This window comes from Lutjanus erythropterus, chromosome 13 (assembly GCF_056507025.1).
Source record: "Lutjanus erythropterus isolate fLutEry1 chromosome 13, fLutEry1.hap2, whole genome shotgun sequence".
In the NCBI taxonomy this organism is placed as follows: domain Eukaryota; kingdom Metazoa; phylum Chordata; class Actinopteri; order Lutjaniformes; family Lutjanidae; genus Lutjanus; species Lutjanus erythropterus.
In genome coordinates, this window is record NC_139329.1 from 19728950 (window position 1) to 19752445 (window position 23496).

Here is a 23496-nt window from a genome sequence, read left to right on the forward strand (position 1 = left end):
TACTGTTGACTCTTCTTGTTCTAGTATGTTATATGTTTTTATGGGTCCTGCTGTAGTCTTAGGGTAGATAATGAGATCCTGTCCATATTATTATCTCAGCCTTAAGGGCAGACTATGCAACATCTTCCCCCCAAAAAAACAATGCAGACTCTCAGGACACTTAACCAAACCAAAATCACTGGCATTTGATGTCCTGGGAATAAACTCACCCCAAGACAGTCACAGAGGCCAAAGGATTTAGAATTTCCCTTCAACAACAACTCTTGGGTCACTGTTTTACTTAGACAATAACTTTACTCATGTTCAAAGAAAAAAACTGAGGCAGCTTGTAGAGTAGGCATAACAAAACAATTAAAGCTGCAGTACGCTGTGAGACTTTTGAACATAAAGTACTCTGCAGCTATTTAAAGGACCAGTGTGTAGGATTTAGCGGCATATAGTTGTGAGACTTCAGATTTGCAACCAACTTGCATCATCCTCCCCTTCCAAGCAAGTAGGAGAAACTACAGTGGCCACGAACAGCAAGCATTTTGTTTGCCCTTTCCGGGCTACTGTAGAAACATGTCAGTGCAACAGCATGGCAAACTCTGTTAAAGCAGACCCATGCCCTCTGTAAATATAAACTGCTCATTCTAAGGTAATGAAAATGCAACAGTTCTTATTTTCAGGTAATTATACACTAATGAAAACACTCATATGAATATTAGATTACATTTCTGCCATATTCTGCCAATAAACCCCTTTAAATCTTACACACTGGGCCTTTAAAGGATAAATCTACATGGAACCACACAGGGCACAAAACTGCTGCTGCACTTTTCTCTTTGAGTTTAAACAGTCAAGCATTACACACTCCTGTGATGTCAAAGCAGGTGTTGTGTGTCATTTCATGTGGATTTACCTTTAGAAAACACTCACGCACAATCTCATTATTATTCGTAAACATTCGCACATGATATATTTGATTCATGTCTGATTGATTCTCAGACTGTTCTACTTGTACTAACCTTGCAATGAATGCTGTATCCTTGAAAAATTGATTCATAATTTATACTGATAAAGGAGTCAGTTTTTAGCTGTGCTTTGTGCGTTCAAGGACACTCATTCCTGTCATCTAGTCAGCTACATGGTATAAATGGAACCACAGTATGCGAGCTGTTAATTGTTTAGTTTTACATTATACTATACAGTATATGAACATGTGCATGTCTTCCTTTATGTGGCCCATGTGCTTGTCTCAGCAATATCTACAGCACAAGCAGAACCAGACTGCAGTGTCTCTTTCTTTCTTGCACGATGACGTGTTCACTGTCGGCTGTCTGTGTCATCCATCTTCATCTCACCTCCTCTGTTCTCTGTGTTTCATCCCATCACTCTCAATGCATGCGATATTGTAGAAACATCACTTACTAAATGTTAGAAAAATGGGATTACAACGAGCCAACACTCTCAGCAGCTCCTCTTCGTCTGGCTCTAACTCATCCTCACCCTCACTGTTCTTGTCAGCATCTTCATCTGCCAGAAAACCATCATCATCCGCGTCCCCCACCTCACGGCAGCCCTGCGTATTTCCTGAGTTCGTTGAGGCTCTTCTGTCCTGAGATGGACTGCCAGCATCTGAAGCCCCACCTGGGTGTTCTGATTGGTCTGTTTGGTCCAGTGAGGTGGATGGTTGATCTGCCTCTATGCCTCTGTGTTGTGGAGTTGCTAGAGGTGTATCAAGGGGAGACGTATCTATATGTACCAGCTTGTCTTTTAAAGGTGACTGATCTGGGGTTGGTGGGGGTGAGTCCGCCTGCTTAGGAAAGGGCGAGGACAGTAAAGGTGAGTATGGGGGTGTTTTCACGCGAGGTTTGCAGAAGGGTTTGTCTATTTCAGCTGAAGCAATGCGGGTATGACTGCATGGTATACTGGACTGAGAGGAGGGGCTAGTGATGGGGTCAGCAGGGTCATCGTTGATGGTTGCTGGTGGAGTTTGTGAATAAGGTGGGGTGTTGGTGGCATCATGGGTTGCAGGGCTAGGACTGGTGTTAGGTAGTGTCTCAGTGAGGTCTGGGGATGTACCAGCTGGTGAACCAGGGTTTTCTTTGGGTGGAGCAGCATCTTGAGCTGTGAATGTGAGGCTCATGTCCACAGTGGCTGGGTTACAGGTGGGCGAACCAGAGGAGCTTTTGGTTGGTGTAGAAACATTGTTATTAAGGATCACAGGGCTGTGCACGGTTTCAGAGGGGATGAAGCTGGTGTCAGGTGCAGCAGTTGTTCTGGGTGGAACGGGTCCTCGGCAGGCAGGAAGATCTTGGTGGGTGTAGATGCCAGGTTTGTCTGCAAAGCTGAAAGAAGGATTGTAGGTTCCATATTCTTCACTGTTGTAAGGTTCTTCCTCCATGTGCGGCATGGCATTACGATGACTCAGCTGAAGAGCAACCACAATTATCAGGTCATCATTTGGACAAAGAAAACCAATACTGTGTTGCAGTGAAAAAATAAATAAATGATTCTGGTACAGTGTGATGTGTAGGGCAGGGGTTCCCGAACTTTTCAAGTTGCAGCCTCCCAGAATAATCAGGTTGGTGTTTACAACCTCCCAGTCTGTCCAAGATTGTTCAGGGATTACTGTGTAACTCATGAAAGCTACCAAACTCACACTCATCACAGTGATTGTCCCTTACATTGAATGTCTTTTAGGACCTGACATCACTGAGTGTTGCTTCCTGGCTCTCAATTTGTGCTGCTTGCCACAATATTTTGTTTTATTCTCCATAACCACTTGGCAACCCCAGAATCTTTTTTTGCAACCCCCAGGTTGAGAACCACTGGTGTAGGCATTTGCAAAGCAGCTAGGACAGCTGGGAGGTCTAGCCTTTAGTGCAAGGGAGTGCGTGAATTAATTACAATGTGAGTACTTTACTTTCCTGACTTGAGGTTCCTCACATGTTCTAATACTGTATAGACTTGGGCTTGAAGGTAACAGTGGTTTGACAAAAAATAAATTACATGAATGAATAACGATAACATTAGTTTATTCAGGAAATGAAGGGGAAATTAATTTATTCTGGCACACTTTTTAAATAACATGCTTGGGGACCGGTATCAAGTATTTTCAAGCCAAAAGGCTCAAATCCAAGTGAAGTCATGAGTCATCTGTGTCAAGTCCAAGTCAAGTTCCAAGTCTTTTTTGATTTTGAAAAATTGTGTCTAAAGTCATCACATTTGACTAGAGTCTGACAAGTACAAGTCACGTGACTTAAGTTCACAGCTCTGGTTTTTGTCATTTAATATTCCATACTTACTTCACAAAACAACAACTAAATCATGACCATAACAACTAAGAAATTTAAGTTGATGAATGTCATGAGATGATGTTGAAAGCTTCAGAAACAGAGTTAGATCTTATGTTGAAAATGTCAAATTGTGTGACCTGTTTACTTTTAGAACGATTAGGACAGTTTATTACAAGTTTATCATGGACATGGACATGACATATAGGGCGAGGATGAATATTAGCTTCAATGTAAATAAAAAACTTACCAGTTGAAACCAGCGTAAGCTCTGTGGGAGAATATGCAGGAGAGAGAATTTCAGAAACTCAAATTTACTCACCAGTAAATCTTGGTAAATATGAATCTAGATTAAAGAGATTAAGATTCTCACCACATTGGGGTGTTTGCCCTGGGCCACACAGCCTCTCTCCAGTGGGTCCCGCTTTCCCTTCTGTTTCTTCTTCAGCCACATCACAGCAGACAGGACACAACCGAGTACAGCTGTGAACACCATGCTCAGAAAAAATGCTTTACCCACAGTGCAGCCTGTCATACGGTCATCTCCAAGTGGACTCAGAGGAACTGCAGTACACAGAGACAGACGTGTTTCAGTCGACGGGCTCATCAGCAGTCAGTGGTGAATGTGAGTGTGTATGTGTGTGTCCTTACTTGATTGTCCTTCAGCTAAAACCTCCACCGCCACAGTAGCAAAGGTGGACTCACCCGACTCCTGGTCTATAGCCATTATCTGCAAAGTATTTTGACTTTTTATCACATCATCACCATATTTTGATATTTTCATTTGTTTTGAGGTTTTGATGAAAGTAGTAGTGTAAGGTTTACAGAATTTGTTGTAACTGGTCTTAAATATTAACTCACTGATATGCTCTTTTAAACTAAATCAAATTTCAAAAAGCAAATGATTTTATACTAAGGTTTACCTCTAGAACATGTTTCTGCTTTGGTTTGAGTTCACTGGTCCTGGTGATCAGAAGACCCTCCTGTGTGATTTGGTAGATGTCTGTGTGATTTGATGTTGGACTGAAGGTGAAATGAATCATGGGATTGACACCCTATATAGAGAAAAAAGAACAGTTAATACAAATCAAAAGCAGAGCAGATTTGAGTATTTTCGCACTGTGGGTGTATATGTCATGCATGAGGGTTGCAGTGTTGTGCCTACATGGCTAAAGTCTTGATCTTGTACATGTAACATCAGTGCTTTGCTGCCATAGGTGTTGACCAGAGAAGCAGGGCCCTTTCCTACAGTTACAAAGCCTTTATATTCAGCCATGTCAAATTCTGGATAAAACTGGTTCACTGCCAGAACTCGGACCAACACTGTCGCAACAGAATACTTCCTGGGGTCGTCGTCCTGATATGCCTGGTTGCAAGACACAAAAAGACAAAAAGACAGAGCACTGAGACTGATATTTTTCAAAAAGGGCTGCAACTAATGATTATTTTCATTATCAGTTAATCTGCCAATTATTTTTTAGAAAAACAGAGAGAGGAAAATGCTAAATTTCCATATTTGAGCAGCTGAAAAAATATTTTTCTGTTATTTTTGCATGAAACATTACTTTAACCATTAGTCAATTATCAAAATAGTTGGTGATAATTATTAGTTCAGTGGAAACAGATTAGTCAACTGATCGTTGCTGCTCTACTTTCAAGCCTACCACTAACACTGAATACGTGAGGCTTACCATGACCTGTAGACGCAGTGTTGGAGTTGTGAGCCTGTCTCTAACCGCCTGAATCAGTTTCACCTCCCCTGTCTTTCTGTCCATCTGAAAATGCCCCTCATCATCTCCTAGCATGAACACAAACAAAGGTACAGATGTATACATGTAGGCACAGTAGCATATTTCAAATATGTATTTGCACTGGTGTGTATGGTACCTGAGAGAATGGCATAGCTGACTGGAGAGCTGAGTCCTCTGTCTCCATCCACTGCATGAATAGGACCAGGAGAGAAGTCCAACACAATGTCCTGCAATATGACACACATTTGTTTATCTGTCAATCAGATCTTTATGACACCTAAAAAAGCAACCCAGTGAACAGACTCAGATCTTGCAGCTGAACCCTATGGCATTTTTGAGGGATTAACAGCACTCAAAAACTCATGAAACTTGCACATGCATTCAGCCTGAAGACATCTACATGTCAGTGTTTAGTTACAGCCATAGCACCACCTTCTGGTGACAGAAAACAACATGTTTAATACTTTGATGCACTCCCCCTAGCAAGTTAACCAGACTCCCCACAAATCTGGTCATAAAAGCCTTAAAGTCTTGATAATTGTGAAGCTTAGGAGTTTCCATTCAACGCTGTTACTGTGGTGATGCAGCATCATCTCTTCAATGGAGCTTTAATTTAGTATTTCTTAGAGGTTCAGATGATCTTGAAGTTGTTTTCAGAATTAATGTTTGAACATAGCAGCTGACCTCTTCCCCCTCTGTGACATTGACTGTGTACACAGGACTGGTGCAGACACGGCTGGCCTCATCCTGGTAAAGCAGCATGCAAGGCAGGAACTGTGGGTACTGATCATCTCCATCCAGGACAGTGATGGTGATATTGGTGCTGGTATTGTAGCGCTCAACAGTGTTCATCTCCTGAGATAATGACAAGATTTATTTAGAGGATATTACAAGCAAGCAAACAAGCATGTCTGATGAAGAAATAACTGGATGCATGAACTTAAGTTTGGTTTATCTTCTCTAATAGTAATCTTAAGGAACATCAGGGAATCAAATTGGAATCTTTTGGTGAATTCATAGTTACATTTTCTGAGAAAATTAGGTCTAAAACAGTCAAAAATTAAATGTGCATATCTTACTGAGGCATGGATGGTGACAGTGAGCAGTTTTTTGGTCTCATAGTCTAGAGGCTTGGACAGGATCACCTCTCCACTGTTGGGGAGCTCAACCTTGAAATACTCTGCATCAGGCTGCAGAACACACACACACACACACAAACACAAACACATTACATGATGATGCAGTCATGGATGTGTGTGCATGTTTTGTGTCGAAAAACCCTGAGTCGAGTAAAAGAGCAGAACTCACTGATGTCTGGTCAATGGAGTAAATTATCTTGTCATTATCTGCATCTGTTGCCTGGACAGTAAAAACCACAGTGTCCACCGGAGTCAGCTGAGAAAAAAACACATGCAGAAAAAACACTTTAGCACTTGTATGTTTTGTGTATGCATGCACAAATTAGTCTTTGTGTGTTTGTGTCATACCTCACTGATAATAAGAGAGAGAACAGTGTCTTCTGCAAAGGCAGGGGAGTTATCGTTCTCATTGAGAATCTCCACCATGACCCTGTACACACTCTACAACAACAGAAAAAAAGATGTATACAGGTTTGAATATGGGCTCACACACTGAATAGTTATGACAGCACAAAGTGTACCTGGAGTGTGTCCTCCTCATAACACGACAATTCAGCCATGAGGACAGGACCTTGAACCTGAGAGATAGGAGAACAGAGAGACAATAACATAAGACCTTTATTAACACAAATAGTTTGAACGCATGCTTGAAACCGAGTCTTTATCTAAATCATAATAACCAAGAGTAACTTTTACCAAAATAGTACTAATTTCTTTTTCCTACTACAGAAATATTTTATTTTTGACCCACCTTTGCCTAACGTAATGTCAAATAAATGTCAAAAACTATAGCATTATAACATGCAGTTTCTCTTACTTGATGTAAAAGAGACCGTTCACCCAGAAATCAAAAATACATATGTTTCCCCTGGCCTGTAGTGCCATTTATGCATCTAGATTGTTTTGGTGGATCACAGAGTTTTGGATTTATCAAAATGTATTCCTTTTTTACAGTATAATGGAACTAGATGGCACTCTGCTTGTAAAGCACAAAAAAAAAAAATACATTTGAAAAACTCAACAGCAGTGTCTCTTTCTAGAAATCATGACCCAGTTACTGAAGATAATCCATAGACCTTGTTGTGAGTAGTTTCATGTAGGAACTACTTTCTATTTCTTTTTCTATTGTCTGTCAACTGCATCACCACGCAGAAGAAAGCGTGCATCTACTCAAGGATGAGAGGTCTCATGCCCGTGACAGCGCAGGATGTTAATATTAATGGCGTCCTCTTTGGCTGAGTAGTCTGTCGTTCATGAGTAGAGAGTCTTGATTTCTAGAAAGAGACACTGGTGTTGATTTTAGTGTTTTTTGGCACTTTGAGCACCACCTAGTTGAGCCATCTTGCACCATTGTATTCGAGACAAGGCAGTCATTTCTTCGGCCGATATCTCCAAACCTCAACAACTCACACCAAAACAAGCTGGATAAATAGTGCTGCAGGTATGAAGAAAAATATGTATTTTTGATTTTTGGGTGAACTGTCCCTTTAATTTGCAAGCTTACATGGACACCAAAAAATATAGCAATAATCAAGTACATAAAACACTTTAACCATTCCTTGTTCTTTTATTCACATTCACTGAATTGAGGTGAATTCTACCTATGGACCCTCTTGATCTGATGGTAAGTACACTTGATGAAGATGAAGCTATTGCAATTATTTTTAGTCTAGAAATGTTTTCTTTTTAATGAAACAAGGAGTTGTTAATTTGTTATGAAACAGTCTCAACTTAAAACATACATAAGCAAACTAGACCATCAGTGAAAAGACTGGCTCTTTCTATGTTCTGCCTGCCATTGGGTCAGATTCTCTGTGAAATCAAATGAAATGAGCCTGTTTTTATATCTTCCCGTTATATTTTGTGGTTATAGAACTGGAAACATTACTGCTTTTGTCTGCAGGGGCATCCGAAGTCAACACAGTATGAAAGTTCTTTGTTGTAGCTTTAAGGATAGGGTGACAGACATTGATAGATTGAGAGACAGGGACAGAGAGACTGCTAATCTGGTTGACCCTTTAACAGCTGCCATGATGTAAGACAGCTGGCTGGGAAGAGGATGACGGTAAGAGAGCTTGTGTTCGGTCCAAGGACAAAGCCTGCAGGGTTCAATCTCTAATAGTTGGTTCTAAATTTAGATAGAACTTCCTCATTGTAGCTTCACACTGTCACAAGCATTCCTAAAGACTTAACAAAATGAGACTGCACACATCAAATCCACCATCCTTGCATTATGTTCACAGCTCCCCGAGTATAAGAAAGCTGCAACACTTAGATGAATGCTTACGAGGGCATATCCTGATTTATTTACCTCTCGGTCGAGGACCTTGTCATCTGATGTGTTCAGGCGGATGTTTCTCTCATCCAAGAAGAACCAATCAGCATCCTTTCCATCTAGGCTCCAGTGAACTCCCTCCATTGTGGTGTCAGCCATGAGTTCAGCAACAACTTCTCCTGAAAGACTGTTTTCTCTGACTGTTGCAAATATATCCTCACCATCCAAACATCCACCCCACCCTGACATTCCTGTATCACCACAAACACATACGCACAGTGTCACAAACACAGTTAATTCTGGCCCAGACCAGGGCCTCATTCATAAAAAATGCTCTTAGATTTACTATATACTGGAACTTAAGATCATTTCAATTCATTCAAATCTTAACTCAAAACTACTATAAGAAGTTTTTAACAGTTATTAAACAAACTCACTTTATTACTGATGCCTCTGTATGACCTGCATAAATTAACAAAACCATCAAGTTCAGCTATTTCTGTATAGTTAATCTTAATGTCTGCCACTGGGTCAGATTCTCTGTGAGATCAGATGAAACAAGCCTGTGTTTACATTTTCTCAGGGCTACAGTGAGTAGACTGTTGGCCAGTTAAGAAGAAGCATGAAGAGATTTTTATTCATATAATTTTATTTTTGACTTTATATTTTGTGGTTATCGTGGTAGAAACACCTCTGCTTTCATCCACCAGGTACCAGGACCTCTAAAAACAACACAATATGAAAGTTACTTGTTGTATCTTTAAAACTGACATAACACTAGCACAAATGAGGATTTTATTCAGGAGTACTCATGGACCCAAAAAGAGAAGGCAATTTTTCAGAAGATGAAATCATGGGGATGGTAGAGGAGATTGAAGCCAGGCAACATGTACTACTCAGTGGACTAAACAGCAGACTGAGAAACAAAGGCAAATATATAAGTTGGGAGTGTGTTGCAATAATTCCTCATATCTTTAATCGATACTTCCGATCACATTGTTCATAAAGCTAATACAAATGCATGTTATCCACAGGCTGCAACATTCCTAGATAATCAGCAGGAGAATCACTTAAGTCAAGTCTAGACTTTGCTTAGAGATAAGGTCAACGTCAAAGTAGGGTTTTAAGTATCCATTTCATAACTGAGGCTCCTGAACTGTAATATAAACAGACACGCAGCAGCTGTACCTGTGGCTGTGTGCAGACATAGGACAACCAGCAGTGAGAAGACTAGAGCCTTGGCCTGGAACAAACTCCATTTCAGTTCAACGAGGGCCATTCCTGGGCTGAGTCAGGCCTCAGGAACTGGTACTTTCTGAGTGAGGAGAAAAAACAAACACATTTAACTGAACATGGTCATCCTTTATCCTTACAAAGTGTGAATAAGTGGACTAAAGATAGTTTTACTCTGTGCTTTGATGGGAACACATCTCATGATTAGGTTAAGACCCTCTCCTAATGTACAAACACTAGTACACATACACACTGCTCTGCCCTGTAATTCTTTTAAATCCCCTTTAAGTGGGTTTCTGCCTGGCTTTCTCCAGTCTGAGAGAGCAGACCAGCAGAATAACAGCCTATTGTCATTATTCTTCTTCATATTTCTCTAATCTGATTTCTCCTTTTACCTTTTCATCTCTGCAGATAGGTGCTATTCTGTCTATAGAATTGCCTGAAACAGCATATAGTGTAGATCTTTTAATTTATATTCTTCTTATATCTTGTAGGAGGATCTGGGGTCACATCCTACTAAAACAACAACTCTGCTGCACATGCAAGTTAAATATACACGTATTAGCTTTCCGTTGCACACTTTACTGAGTATACTGTTGTTTAGCTGACTGACCTGTTTTTGTCAAATCCTCTGCAGCTTGTCTGTCAGTCTCCATATCCTCCTGACTTGTGATGGAAGCAGCATCTCTGATTCCCCAAAATCCCGCCACTAAACTCCACTCAGAAAGACAGACCAAGGCCTTTAGGAATGATCAAAGTGACAACAATGGTACACACACACTAAAGCACACACTGATCCCCCTTACATACATTAAAAAGCAGACAGCAGCTTATGGTGTGTATCCCAGGATAAATGTCAGCTCAGAGGCTAAAGCCTGAGGGCGGGGCTTACCTGGTCAGGGACAAAGACTGAGCCAATCAGCTTAGGTATGGTAGGAGCCTGACGGGGAGGTGATAGACTGGGGTCACTAGTGAATTTAAGAGATTTGTCTGGTACTTGACCTTCATAAACAGTTTGTCATGCAATCAAAGCTCAATAGTCAGAGTGCTCATAGCTCCTGTTCAAGCTGTTGTTGCTGTATCATAGAGCGTAACAGGAAGTGTCATTTTCTTTCTTAAATTACGCCTTGGCAACTCATATCATACTTTAACTGCACATGTATATTTCAGTGTAGTGTATAGGTTAGAAGTTGCCAAAAGAGTCTGAGCATGTTCTTTGGCCACACAGCTTGTGCCTACTGGATTTGTTCAATTAACTAATGGGGCCTGACAAGGGATTAGCTATCAAACATCGGCTGTTCACCTTCTGAAGATTAACCCACATCCCTTTTCACACTTGTCCCAGCATGCACTGGCACACACACACACACACAAAGGCACACTTAAAGGAGTGGGTCCACAAATATCTCTTGTGATGAAAGCTGTTGTCTGGCCCTGCGAGAAATGTTTTGGTTAGTGCAGGCTTGTGACTGGGCTCCATTGTCAGATAAAAGCGGGGGGGGGCAGAAGTGTTTGGAGACTGAAGTTTGCCTCAGGGAAAGGTTTAACACTGCACCATCTGTGTCCCTGACAGACGGGCAGAGGGCAAGAATTTCTCAGATCATATAAATGTTTAGAGATTGTATTTCAAGGAGCACTGAGAGGATAACACACCCTCCTCTTTTGTTTTTTCATGCTATTGTGTTGTCATTATAAGTAAAGTTAACAATAGCAAAAAAGATTAACATAGAGGGACAGACTTGCTAAAGTTGTACATATCCTGACCTGCTGTAACTCAATATGACCACTGGATGTCAGCAGAGATGTGGTGAAAACAGATCAATTTGCAGCTCAAATCTGTTCATGTGCACTTATCAGACACAAACATTTTTCAGTGCATTCTGTGTTTAATTATGTCTGCGAATATGTAAATATTTCATGGGCAAAGCAAAGCATGGTTCAAACTAATATTACCATGAAATTAAACAGAAACAGGTGGTTTAGCATTTTGCAGCCCTGTTTCATGGTTATTACACAGAAACTACCACAAATGTTGTCAGGTAACAAGTCGCAGCATAAAACTTGTCATTTGTACAGTCTTACTATGAAACAAAGGGTAATATCTGGAACATAAGGGATGATGAATTTCAGCATTATAATATATTAATTTCTAACTGTGACTACCAAGAATTTTCATGAAATTTTGAAGGTATTTGCACGATAGTAACCTATACTGTGAAAATATCAATCTATATTACCTCATTATTGTCAGTAATATCATCATATTACCATTTCTGATATAACCATTTTATTGTTAGAAGGCTACCATATTTTTACCAAATATTACTATATGTTATCTTTAAATGTGTGTCTCCATTATTACCCTTTGCTTTTGCCCCATTTTTAAGAAAAAATCAGTCTTATATTACTCAGATACACCCATTGTTAATAACAAGCTTTTACCTGGTTATTGCTTTGGTAATTATGTGGTATTACTTAATTACTGCCTCTTTATTTCCAAACTACTACTCCTCTATCAGTCTACCATGTTATTACCGAGCTGTCATGTGAAGTGCTGCTGAAATTTTCCGGCAACATTCAGGGCACCCAAAGGATAAAGCTGAGGTCCCTACTGCACAATATCTAGTCATGCAATAGGGACTTTTCATCCTTTATTTTCTTTTGTATTGATAGGCCTTTTTTTCAAAAAAAGGAGCTCTATCCATGGCTGTAGACCCTTACTCTTATTGTAAGTTGCTTAATTTGTTCTGCATGTCTGGGTGGAACAAGACAAAGGCCCATTGGGTACAAAATGGGTGTGAGAGCAACATTTTGTTCCTGTCAGTGTTCCTCTGGGGGGCGTTTCTGAATTGTGAAATTTTCTCAGTAAATTACTGCTTGATACTAGTTTAAAAACTAAAAATGTGCAGCATTCTTCTACTGTCTACTGCTTTATCATAGCCTTCAATCAGGCCCCTCTGCCTGGAAGCACCATGGCATCCAGACGGAGTGACTAGTGTATGTTGGAAAAACCACTGAAGCGGAGAGGGGAAGTCCTGTGGGAAAAGTTTTTAATTGTGATTATTACAGAGGAACTGGCATGAGTCATGAGGTTTGGTTTGCTATGTCGGCAGAGTTTGCAAAAATCTTAGTGTTTCTTTCTCCCTTGGTTTTTCCTCTAGCAGATATTATCTCCAACTGTGTAGAAAACAATCTGGAGCCAGAGTGATGAGGGGCTCTCTGGTCTGCTGCATCCATCCACAAGAACAGAGGTGGGAAGTGACAAAGTACAAATACTTAGTCACTGTACTTAAGTAGAGTTTTCAGGTATCTGTACTTAATTGAAGTATTTATTTTCCCTTCTAAATTATTGAGACATAAACACATTAAAAAAAAGACAATGACTTGGTGTTTCTACCAGTGAATCTCAAGCACAACAGTCGTAACAAGAAAAAACAGCGTAGAAGACATAACAAGACGAAATCGATGTAAAAGCTGTAACAAGACACAAGACAAAAACAACGTAAAGATGCAACAAGACGTAACAAGACTAAAGCGAAGTAAGAGACACAACAAGGCAAAAATTAACAAAAAGATGAAACACGACTTATCAAGACTACACTGAAATAAAAGACATAACAAGACAAAAACAAAATGACAAGACAAAATTATGTAATAAGACTAAAGTGAAGTAAGAGATGTAACAAGACTAAAATGATGTAACAAGATGTAACAAGACACAAATGACATAAAAAACATAACAACACGAACATGACAAGAAAGATATAACAAGATATATCAAGTATAAAATTCTGTAAAAGACATGAGATGAAAATTTAAGTGAAGTAACAAGACAACTTAACAAGACAAAACTGACGTAACAAGATGAAACAGGACAAGACATAAGACGAAAACTATGTAAAAACACAAAAAAAGATGAAAACAACGAAAAACGTGACAAGACTTGAGTAAACAAGTCGAATCAGTACTTCTGCCTTTACCAGAGTCTTTTTTGTTGTTTACACAAGTATCTGTATACTAAAGAATGTGCGTAGACTTCTGCACCTAGACCAGACTAAGAAACACCTGGGTGTCCTATCACCATGCCAAAAATACTCCAACAAGACAGGAGGACATATGTCTGTCTCTCTGTGCATGACTTTGTGCTCATAGAAAGGCCCTGAACTAATAAACACAGCAGAAACAAGGACAACAACATGAGGAGGGAAAAGCCCAGAGCTGTAGAGACAGATGTGGGGGGATTGAGCGCAGTGGGATGCACACTGGGATTGTTTCCACAGCGGTGAAACATGACTACTTGTGTTTACCCCCGCCCTCTCTCTGTGTCTGTACACGCACACACACACATACACACACACACACATATATATACACACATACATTTTTGGCTGCCTGAGCCTCAGCATGGCTCCCCTCCAGTCTCCAGACCGGGTTTTAGCTGATTACCAAAACGGGGGTCTTTGGGAATCAACACCACCGAGCAGTGCTGGGTGGAGAGAATGTTTTTTTTTTCCTCACAAAATGAGGGAAAACAGGGGAGGAAAAGAGTCCACTCTGTGCTGTCCTACTGGGACTGGAAACTGAAGGAGACAGAGACAATAGCCGGTGACCTGACACGCACTGCACACCTGAACTTCTCTGCATGCGTGCCTCTTCCTTCTCTCTCTCAGCAGAAATAACAGACATCTTCAGCAAGACTAGTAATAATCATTAACTTTTCTTTGTGATCATGGAGTGAAAGTGTGCTGGAGATATGGCCCCAGGGGGAAACCTAAGAGCGACTGTAGAGAAGTGACGCCCTGCCTGCATCCAGATGTTTCATGTTTCCCCTGCGCGCTCTTTGGAAAGGATCTACTCGCAGAGGAACAGAGAGGATCTGTAAACGTGCGGTCCTTGGTCCGTGTCAGCAGAGTTAAAGGGTTTAAAAGGACGATAAGTACCATGCTTTTTGCGTAAGGTGTTTGAATTTGAATCCAGGCTGTGCATTTTTTTTTGCGTCTGGAAAATGGAGAGCGGTAAACTGAGGACGCTCATGCTGCTGGAGGTACATTTGTTCTGGGTCTGTGCGCTGACTGTGCAGGGGCACCTCAGTCCAAACCACGAGAATGGTGAGCTGACAAAAGTGTACTACTTGGGTCACTAGTCAGATTTAAAAAAAAAAAAAAATAGTTTTGGTCATATTCCTTTTTCCTTTTGATTTTATATTTGTGAACAACAGTCATAAAACTGAGGTCACCAGTTGCGGGACCAGTATGTAGAGGACTTTTTACTGTGGTAAAAGTTGCAATACTACAATATTTGAAGAATTCAGACTAAACGGGTTCATAGTAATGGTAAATTGATAGTTCATTAAACCTAACTCCTGAGTTATTTCACTATTAAAAACTGATATTATAATCAGTAATGTTTATCGTTATTGTACTGCTAACATATTTTATGAAATTACTCAGTATTAACAAGAGGCTACTATAATCGTGTTATTTTATCAGTAGTTGTGTAATATAAAAAAAATAATAATTTTGTATCATAGCTGAGAAATAACAGTCACATTCTGAGTGATAGTGAAGTATTTCATAACAAACATCTCAGACAATGCCAATTATAGCATTAGTAGTAATTACTAAAGTAAGTTAAATAAACTTTTAAATCAAATTTGATCAATTTTGTGTTTATTACCGATAGTTATAAAGTGTTACTGGTCAAGGTGGAAATTATGTCATTATAATGACTTTATATATTATGGCTGCAACAGTAGCTTTTATTATCTCTTAAATTGTTTATCATTTTCTCAATTAACTGATCAGTTGTTTGATCCGTAAAATAAAATGTCAGAAAATGGTGGAAAAAATTTTGAAAATTTTGAAAAAGCCCAAAATGTCGTTCCTAAATGTCTTGTTTTGTCCACAATACAAAGATATTCAGTTTAATGTCATAGAGGATTAAAGAAAACTGAAAATACTCACATTTGAGAAGCTGGAATCAGAAAATTTAGACATTTCTATTAATTCATTTAATTTGAATGGTTGACAATTAATTGATTAATCAATTAATCAGTGCAATTCTATTATATTTACATTATTATTATGCATCAGATTTTGATCAAATATTTTTTTTATGCAAAATCTTTATAGCAAGAAACTGTTGCTGCCAGATAATTGGAGTTAAAATGCAATGTTTCCATCAGGAGTGTACTGAAGTAGATGTAGACAGTGTATATATAGAAATGCAAGTCCTCAGCATTATTTAAGTATTTAACTTGTGTACATGTACTTAGCTACTTTCCATCTCTGGCTAACACTCTAAATTTATCTGATAAAACTTTCATGTTCAAGTTTAAGCAATGAAGAGCTTCTTCACATTTAAAGATGAATTGAGAGGCCTGAATTAATGCTGGCCTGTTTGCGGTGTGTTTGAGGTCAGTGAGGCAGCCATGTGTGACCGGCTGATGAATGGCTTCATTCTGATTCGCTCTCACACAGACTCACACTCATCAAACCACAGAAACCGCAGTGTCAGTCATCCCTCATTACACAGATCATGACCTCATGCAGTATGGATGTGTATTAATGTGTGTCTCAGGCTGGATTCTCTGTTTTATCTTTTTCCCAGTGATCGACCTTCTGGCAGCTCTGAACATGTCCCACCACATCAGTGGTGTGTCCAGACTGCAGAGTGGCAGTGTGATGTACAGAATACGTCCCAGAGCGCCACACCTGACTCTTCCTCTTGAATATTCACACTTCTTGCACTCCAACCTTCAGGGTGGCCTCGGGATGCATATGGTAGCACATCAGACATCGCGCTCCAGTGCCACTCTTTTTTCTCTCTCCTCTGCATCCTCACCCATTCTCCAAATTATCTCCTCCACCCTCAACGACACTCTGTGTTTGGACTACCAGGCTGGAGGAGGGAATCGGGGACTTGCCAGCTTTCACTTCCCCAGGAAAAACCCCTTCTCCAGGGACGAGTGGGTACGGCTGGCTGTGAGCCTGGAGACTGATAGGCTGGCATTTTTTGTAGACTGTCAAGAAGCTGTGGTACTACCAATAAAAAGTGAGGAGAGAATCAAACTGGAGCTGCCTCAGGATGTTGTTGTCACTCTTGCCAGCACACCAGGAAAGAAGGACAGCAAATTTAGTGTGAGTTTGACACACATACCTCTACATACTGAAAGGACAACATGGGGCATCACTTTTGCTGATTTATTTACTATTTACAGTATGTTGTTTTGCAGTGATTCAACTATATCATAGCAAATATCCTGCTATATAAATAATGTAATCATGGCTGTCTGCCTCCTCCTGAAATTGTTCACCCAGACATGCAAACACAGACATAACTGAAGCCACTTGCAATTCTAGAAAACAATAAGAAATGCACATGTTTTGGACATACAGCAACTACAGTACTGTATGTCCAAAATGCATGCAATTATTCAACAAAACCTGCAGTTACATTCTGTGTTTTCTGCCTCCACTGACTCTACATTGTGTAGACAGTATACAGTAACATTTTGTACTTATGTGAACATTTCTGTGTTTCTTTATGAATGCAGGGATATCTGAAGACAGCTGAGATTTCAATAAAACCATATCTGAGGCGGCCATGGCTCTGTGACAGTGTTACAGGTAAAAAAAAAGAACGTCTTTATCATTTTTTTTGCTTAGAGGGTCAAATAAAAAGAAATAATGTGCATAAGTTTGAGCACAAAACAAGGATAGATTTATATGAAGATTTCCAAAAACAGACCAGTGCTCCTACAGACACACCTTTCAACGTTTGAAAGCTCACTGCAGAGCTGTGATTGATTTCCTTTTTTCCTGCATACTATGTGTATGCATGCTTGTATGTACACACTTTTGTCTGTACATGTGCTTCCATATATCAGTTTTTAACAGCATGCTGTGGGGGCCAGAGGCTGCAGTGTCATTCCCTTCTTTTTTCCTTTGGCTCCATTCCTTCCCTTCATTGCTGACCCTGGTAATTTATTACTTTGAGTTCTCTTGTACTGGAAGACCTGAGTCTTGTCGTGATCATCTACAACAACTATTAATGGACCAGTGTGTAGGATTTACTCCTCGATTCCCCTGGGCACGTAGGCTCTGCACCACGGTTGTAATCCATCCCCCACATGGCTTCAGGTCCAGCAATGTTTCAGAAGTGGAGCGTTTTGCCTGCTTGATTATGTTGATGTGCTGATTTGTTCCTCTTTCCTTGCTTTTTGTGCTTCTCCCACGAGTAAACGCCCTACATATTAAAAGAGTTTTTATTTTGTCCATTTTAATGATCACGAGTATGCATGGGGTCTTTTATTTTTAAAAATGGATGGATTTTTAATGATGTTTCTGTGTCTGACTTCCTGCCTGCTCAATCTGCTTTGTGCAGCTTGGCGCAGAATCTGTCAGAAATAGACTCAGTGTTTATTGGATTCCTGGTGGAATAACAAACATAGTGTTGAACAGCCACAATCAGCTCCGGTGACCACAGGACAGCCAGAATGCGACGTAGCCATGCCCAGTGGAATCAAGCCATTAGTGGCATCTAGTGGTGAGCTCATAGATCCTGTCTCACCCTCCCATTTTAAGCATGTAGGAGAACATACAGCGGTGTGAAACTCGTGAAAGGCTGTATCTAGTGCAAGTGTTTGGTTGGTTTGTTCTAGAGTCATTCTAAAGTAACAAAAACACAATTCCTTTCTTAAGGTGATTATACACTAATGAAATGATTTCTGTCAGATTCTGCCAATAAATCCCTGCAAATCTTACACACTTACGCACATATGTAACTAATATATATATTTTTTTTCAGCTTCATCTAGCATCCCAAACCGGGATGAGTTATATGAATGAGTTAAAACTAGTAGAGTAGTGGGACCACTGTGGTTTATGTGTATTAGATCATATCTTTTAGCCCTCAGGCAGAAAGTCCCCCAAACAGTTTGTTTATTATTCCTCAGAGTGGGTCTTCATTTTGACAGCAGTTTCCCAGGATGTTTGTTTAGGCTCCAAATTTGTTCTTTCATTCACTCAACAATTATTCAGGACTCTTACAAACTGCTGCGTTCTTCTTCCAGATCCTCTACCTCCGTCTCAGTACTCAGATTCACAGGCTGACAGCAGTCAAATGTTCCAGCAGGATGCATCCTCCAGTAAACCTAAAACAAGCCACAGGCCAACGGGCCAAACCAACTATTATCCCCAGGATGTCCAGAATGACCAGCTACATAGAGGTGTGGTGCTGGGGCCCCCAGGAACTCCTCAAGGGGTGAAGTCTGTTTCTCAGGGACAGAAAGATGACAGGCTGAAGAAGCTGGAGAAGAGGGTGGAGGAGCTGGCTCGTATGCTGGACATGGTCAAAACTCAGGTACATATTGGACTTAGAAGTCTGTATAACTTTCCTGGATAGAATACAACAAAAAATACATTGTGGTATTTTGTTTTCTTTTTGTTTTTCTACAGAATGCAGACCTACAGTCACGTGTGCAGTACCTGGAGGGATGTGAGTGTGTGAGGCAGCGATGTGTGTGGGAGGGGCGTGAAGTGGACAATGGCCAGCGCTGGCAGGTTGACCTCAACACAGTGTGTACGTGCACATCTGGAAAGGTCACATGCCAAGCTAACATCAAAGGTAAAACTGACTCAGCTTCTGACAGTTCTCTGTCTGTTCTTCATTCACATCTTTGTTTGCTCTTTCTGCTTAATTTTTTTGCACACAAACAAACACACAATAAAATCAACCTATGGTTTTGACACACTTACAACAACCTAACGCTAACACACATTCAACTGGTGTTAAGTAGCTAGTTTGCAGATGGCCGTCCCTCTCTCAGACCCTTGTCTGTCTAACCCCTGTCAAAACGGAGGCGTATGTTTCGTCTTGACATCTGACCCTGCTGGGTTTCACTGCTCCTGTCCCCCCAACACCAAGGGACCACTGTGTCACAGACAGCTGAGAAAGGTATTTTGCACAAAGATTGGTGGAGTAGAGTAGATTCATTAAATGTTACCAGACAACAAAATGTCCATTTTGTTGTCAAACTCTTCTGTCCATGTTGTGAAAACGTATGTATCAAATCCATGCTTTTTTTTAGCCATCACGTTGGGGCAAATATCTCTTTGTCCAATTATGACATTCTCATCAGCCTCAGCTTTGTGTTTAGTGGTAATCAACAAATATTAGCATGCTAACATGCTACCCAAAGATGGAGAACACGGCAAACATTTTACCTGCTAAATATCAGCTTATTAACATTAACACGTCATTATTATGTGCATTTAGCTCACAGCACTGCTGTGCGTAAGTAAGTCATGAAGCATGTCAGTGTCCTTGAGTGCTTTTCCTAGTTTCATCTACTGTATATTGTTTTAGTTTTACTAAAAAAAACTGCTTATGTATGTTTGGTTACCCGGCAGGTCTCCAGAACTTTTCAAATGCTTGAGGTGGGTCACAGTCATAAATGAAAACAAAGGTTTGAAACCCTCTTCTGTTAAGCGTTGTGTTACTGTAGGCTTCCTATATTTTCTTATAGTTTTAGCATAGTCATGTTCCTCTGTTTTGCCTTTGTTCCTTGCTACATTGTACAAGGCAAGGTGATAGTGACATTTTGGGAAATACACCAACTAAATTATCAGGTTACGTAAGAAGATGAATACCCATACAACAGGTGATGGTCAGCAAATTTTTATTTAAATTTTTCTACTGACTGAGGCTGGTTGTTTCGCCCTGTCTCCAATGTGCTAAGCTAAGTTTAACATCTCCTGGCTGTAAATTAATATTCATATATATTATATAATTCACACAGGTAAAACTCAAGGCCAAAGCCAAAATGCACTTCTCAGAGAATAAAACTGTTCAGTGCACTACAAGTGTTGCTGGAGTTTTACCTCTTTGAGCCCTTTCCTCCTTCTCTGCGCACCTTGGAAGTAGGTGAAATTGTGCCAGAAAACCCTTCTCTGCTTCAGTAGCTTAATATTTAACAGACAGATATGAGGGTGGTATCTTCTCATCTAACTCACAGCATGAAAGCAAATGACTGTATATCTCAAAATGTCAAACTATTGCTTTAATGTAACTGATCTAATTTTTGGATCACCTGTGACCGTGAGTTGTTTGTTTGTGGTTTAGCTGTAGAACGTTGCTTGGCCTGCTGTATTGGGTGAGCCCAATAGCAGTGCTATGCTTTACTTTTACTTTTGTCCTTTATATGTTCTGGCTTTGGGCATTGTAGTGGGGTTTAAGGCTGGGTAAGAGGCCCTGTGTCCCCCCTCCCCACTTCTAGGCATGTTGGGTGCCCAAACCAGAGAACAACTGTGAAGGTGTGCGGCCATTTCAACGCCGCTGGGCCTTTAATCCTACCTCTGGCCTCTGTGAGGACTTCATCTACTGCACTGGAAACAGCAGCAACAACTTCCCTTCCTTTAATGCCTGTAGGGACCAGTGCATGTTGGGTGCATGCTGCCTCCGCAAACCAAGGCAGGGTCTTCCCACTGAACTTGGATACAACAATTCCTCTGTGAACAGTACTCTCTGGAGATACAACCAGAATAATTTGGAGGATGAAATGTGGTACAGTAAGGTAGACTTCAACCTTACTGAGCTGGAAGATCTTAAAGAAAACCATACAAAAGTAGACTGCCACACAGATCCGGATTTCAGCTTTACCTGTGATTATCTCACTGTAACACAGTGCCAAACTTTGGCGAAGGACCAAGCCAGAGAGGCACAAGTAATAAGCTTCTCTCCTGGAATGAAGTGCTCTGACGTGAGATGTGATGGAGGCTGTGGATGCTTCTTTAGACACAAGCTCTGGAAATACGGGGAAAGATTAAAGCAAGGCTGTGAAGAGTGCATATGTACACATAGTGGCAGAGTTGACTGTGTGTGCACACACCTGACTCAGCGTAAAGAGATTAGAGACCTTACACTGAGAGAGTGGAGGTTGTACCAACGGGCTATCAGGAAACTCTATGCCAGGCCAGGTAAGACTGTAAATCTTTTGCTTTTTTCCCTTTTATCTTTGTTATCTTCTGTAAATTCAAAGTACACCTTTTTCTTTGTGTCATTGTTATGGGTTTACTTGTGTTTGTGTATTTACCTGTGGTTTTAGCCATGTGGAAGGGCTTTGCACTACTGAGAGCCGAGTTCTCCGCTCTGGCCGGTGATCAGGCCTTCTTCCTCCCCTGGCACCGCTACTTTCTGCAATTAGTGGAGCGTGAACTGCAGTCCGTGTCATCATGCAGACTGGCACTTCCATATTTTGAGTGGACAGTGGACTCTGGGTCAATGAGGTCCTCAGCTGCTTGGCAGGCTGGATTATTTGGAGGAGATGGAGTGCCCGACTCTGGCTGCATCCCACATCACCCTTTCCAGGGTTTGACATCCCGCTTCCACTGGTCCCCTTGTCTTAGACGAATCTTCAACTCCTCGGTTGGTCAAACAGCTTTCATTCATTTGACTGCCCACCTCACTGTACTTTTTATACAGTGCATTTTTTCAAGCTGTATTACTTGTACGAGGTTCATCTAACTGATTTCCATTGATCTGTTTAGGTGTGGCTTCCAGATGCAGTGACCTTGCAGAAGACTGTAAACCAACCAGACTTTCTACAATTCTCCCAGTCTCTGCAAACATTTTCTGGTCTTTTTAGGCTTTGGGTAGGAGGTCATATGGCTTCACCTCTAGCTTCTTATGACCCTTTATACCTGTCACACATGGCATTCATGGACAAGCTCTGGGCACAGTGGCAAGAGAAATATCAGCACAGATCAGAAAGACAAACTTCTATAGACGATCATGCTCAGAGCAACATATTTTATCCTGCTAGACACAGGCATGTTAAGATGAAGCCTTTTGATGTCACTCCTGATGATGTGATGTCTTCCCAGCAGCAGATGTGTATTGTATATGTACCCATAACCATTGGTGCGCCTTGCAATATTACGTCATCAGAAACACACCCACAAGGAAGTCTAAAACATCAAAAGCATAGCTTGGACAAACACAACTCACCTGACACGAGTTTTGTCCCTGGTGGCTTTGACAGCAGTGATTTCAGCCAACATGGATATGATCGTGATGGCTATGACCGGAGCGGTTGGGACAGGTGGGGCTATGGCAAAGATGGCTTTAACCGGGACTTCATTGATAGGGATGGATATGATGTATCTGGTTTCAACCGCTATGGCTTCAACCGCTCTAATGTCACCTGGTTTGGCATGCATAAGGATGGGGTGTTTGAGAATGAGAAGAAAAATGAGCATGAGGAGACAGGTGAAAAGGAGGAGAATGCTAATAAAACATGCAGAGACAAGATAATGTCCGAACTATTCAGTGACAAAGGCTACAGTATCTATGGATTTGATCCTTTTGGTTTGGATCGCAGTGGGTTTGATGCATTTGGCTTTCGAACAAATGGTTATGACAAGGACAGGTGCAACTGGTTCTTCAATGGACCGCATTACCTGCGGTTCTACTTCCACACACAGCAACAGTTGATGTCATCCAGTGAGCAAGCTTTAAGCCGTATCGCCCGTACCTGCCCTCCAATTACTTCTCTGCCCCAGCACTGGGCCATTCAGGACTGGATGACTTTTGATCCAGACGAAAACAGTACTCTGAATGATCAGCAAGTGCAGGAATGGACGGGACAACTTACGCCAGAAAGTGATGATACTGTTAAGGCAGCTGCCCAAAACAGGAGCAACACATGGCTTCCAATCACACCAGATCACAGGTATCAGAATTACAAGAAGAAAGTGAAGAAATTGCCTTGCAAAGCCAGCCCACAATTCGTAGTATGACATGGCTCAGTAGGTATTTGA

General features: G+C 40.8%; 2 protein-coding genes across 2 annotated transcripts in view; one reads left to right on the forward strand and one right to left on the reverse strand.

The window, feature by feature from the left end:
- Positions 1-214: 214 nt before the first annotated feature.
- Positions 215-10507, reverse strand: LOC146316462 (uncharacterized). Its single transcript, XM_084734992.1, has 16 exons — positions 10290-10507; positions 9632-9758; positions 8480-8694; positions 6690-6746; positions 6517-6609; positions 6338-6424; positions 6109-6219; positions 5714-5884; positions 5166-5256; positions 4970-5076; positions 4444-4644; positions 4202-4333; positions 3930-4008; positions 3652-3842; positions 3529-3549; positions 215-2413 (listed from the first exon to the last, which is right to left on the reverse strand). The coding sequence occupies exons 2-16, from the start codon at positions 9720-9722 to the stop codon at positions 1403-1405; spliced, it is 2658 nt and encodes an 885-aa protein (XP_084591118.1). The 5' UTR covers positions 9723-9758; positions 10290-10507; the 3' UTR covers positions 215-1402.
- Positions 10508-14186: 3679 nt separating this feature from the next.
- Positions 14187-23496, forward strand: part of kcp (kielin cysteine rich BMP regulator) — a 30444-nt gene continuing 21134 nt past the window's right edge. Inside the window, exons 1-5 of the mRNA XM_084733968.1 lie at positions 14187-14784; positions 16286-16815; positions 17232-17304; positions 18750-19039; positions 19135-19303. Of these exons, the coding sequence (XP_084590094.1) occupies positions 14682-14784; positions 16286-16815; positions 17232-17304; positions 18750-19039; positions 19135-19303 (1165 nt within the window). The 5' untranslated portion in view covers positions 14187-14681. The remainder of the gene's footprint in view (positions 14785-16285; positions 16816-17231; positions 17305-18749; positions 19040-19134; positions 19304-23496) is intronic.

Excerpts from the sequence above, each read along its gene's own strand:
- LOC146316462 (XM_084734992.1), bottom strand. The coding sequence starts at position 9,722 with ATGGCCCTCGTTGAACTGAAATGGAGTTTGTTCCAGGCCAAGGCTCTA. Across the intron at positions 8,695-9,631 it reads ATGTCTGCACACAGCCACAG|GAATGTCAGGGTGGGGTGGA; the intron begins GTACAGCTGCTG and ends GTGGTGATACAG. Across the intron at positions 6,747-8,479 it reads ACAAGGTCCTCGACCGAGAG|GTTCAAGGTCCTGTCCTCAT; the intron begins GTAAATAAATCA and ends CCTATCTCTCAG.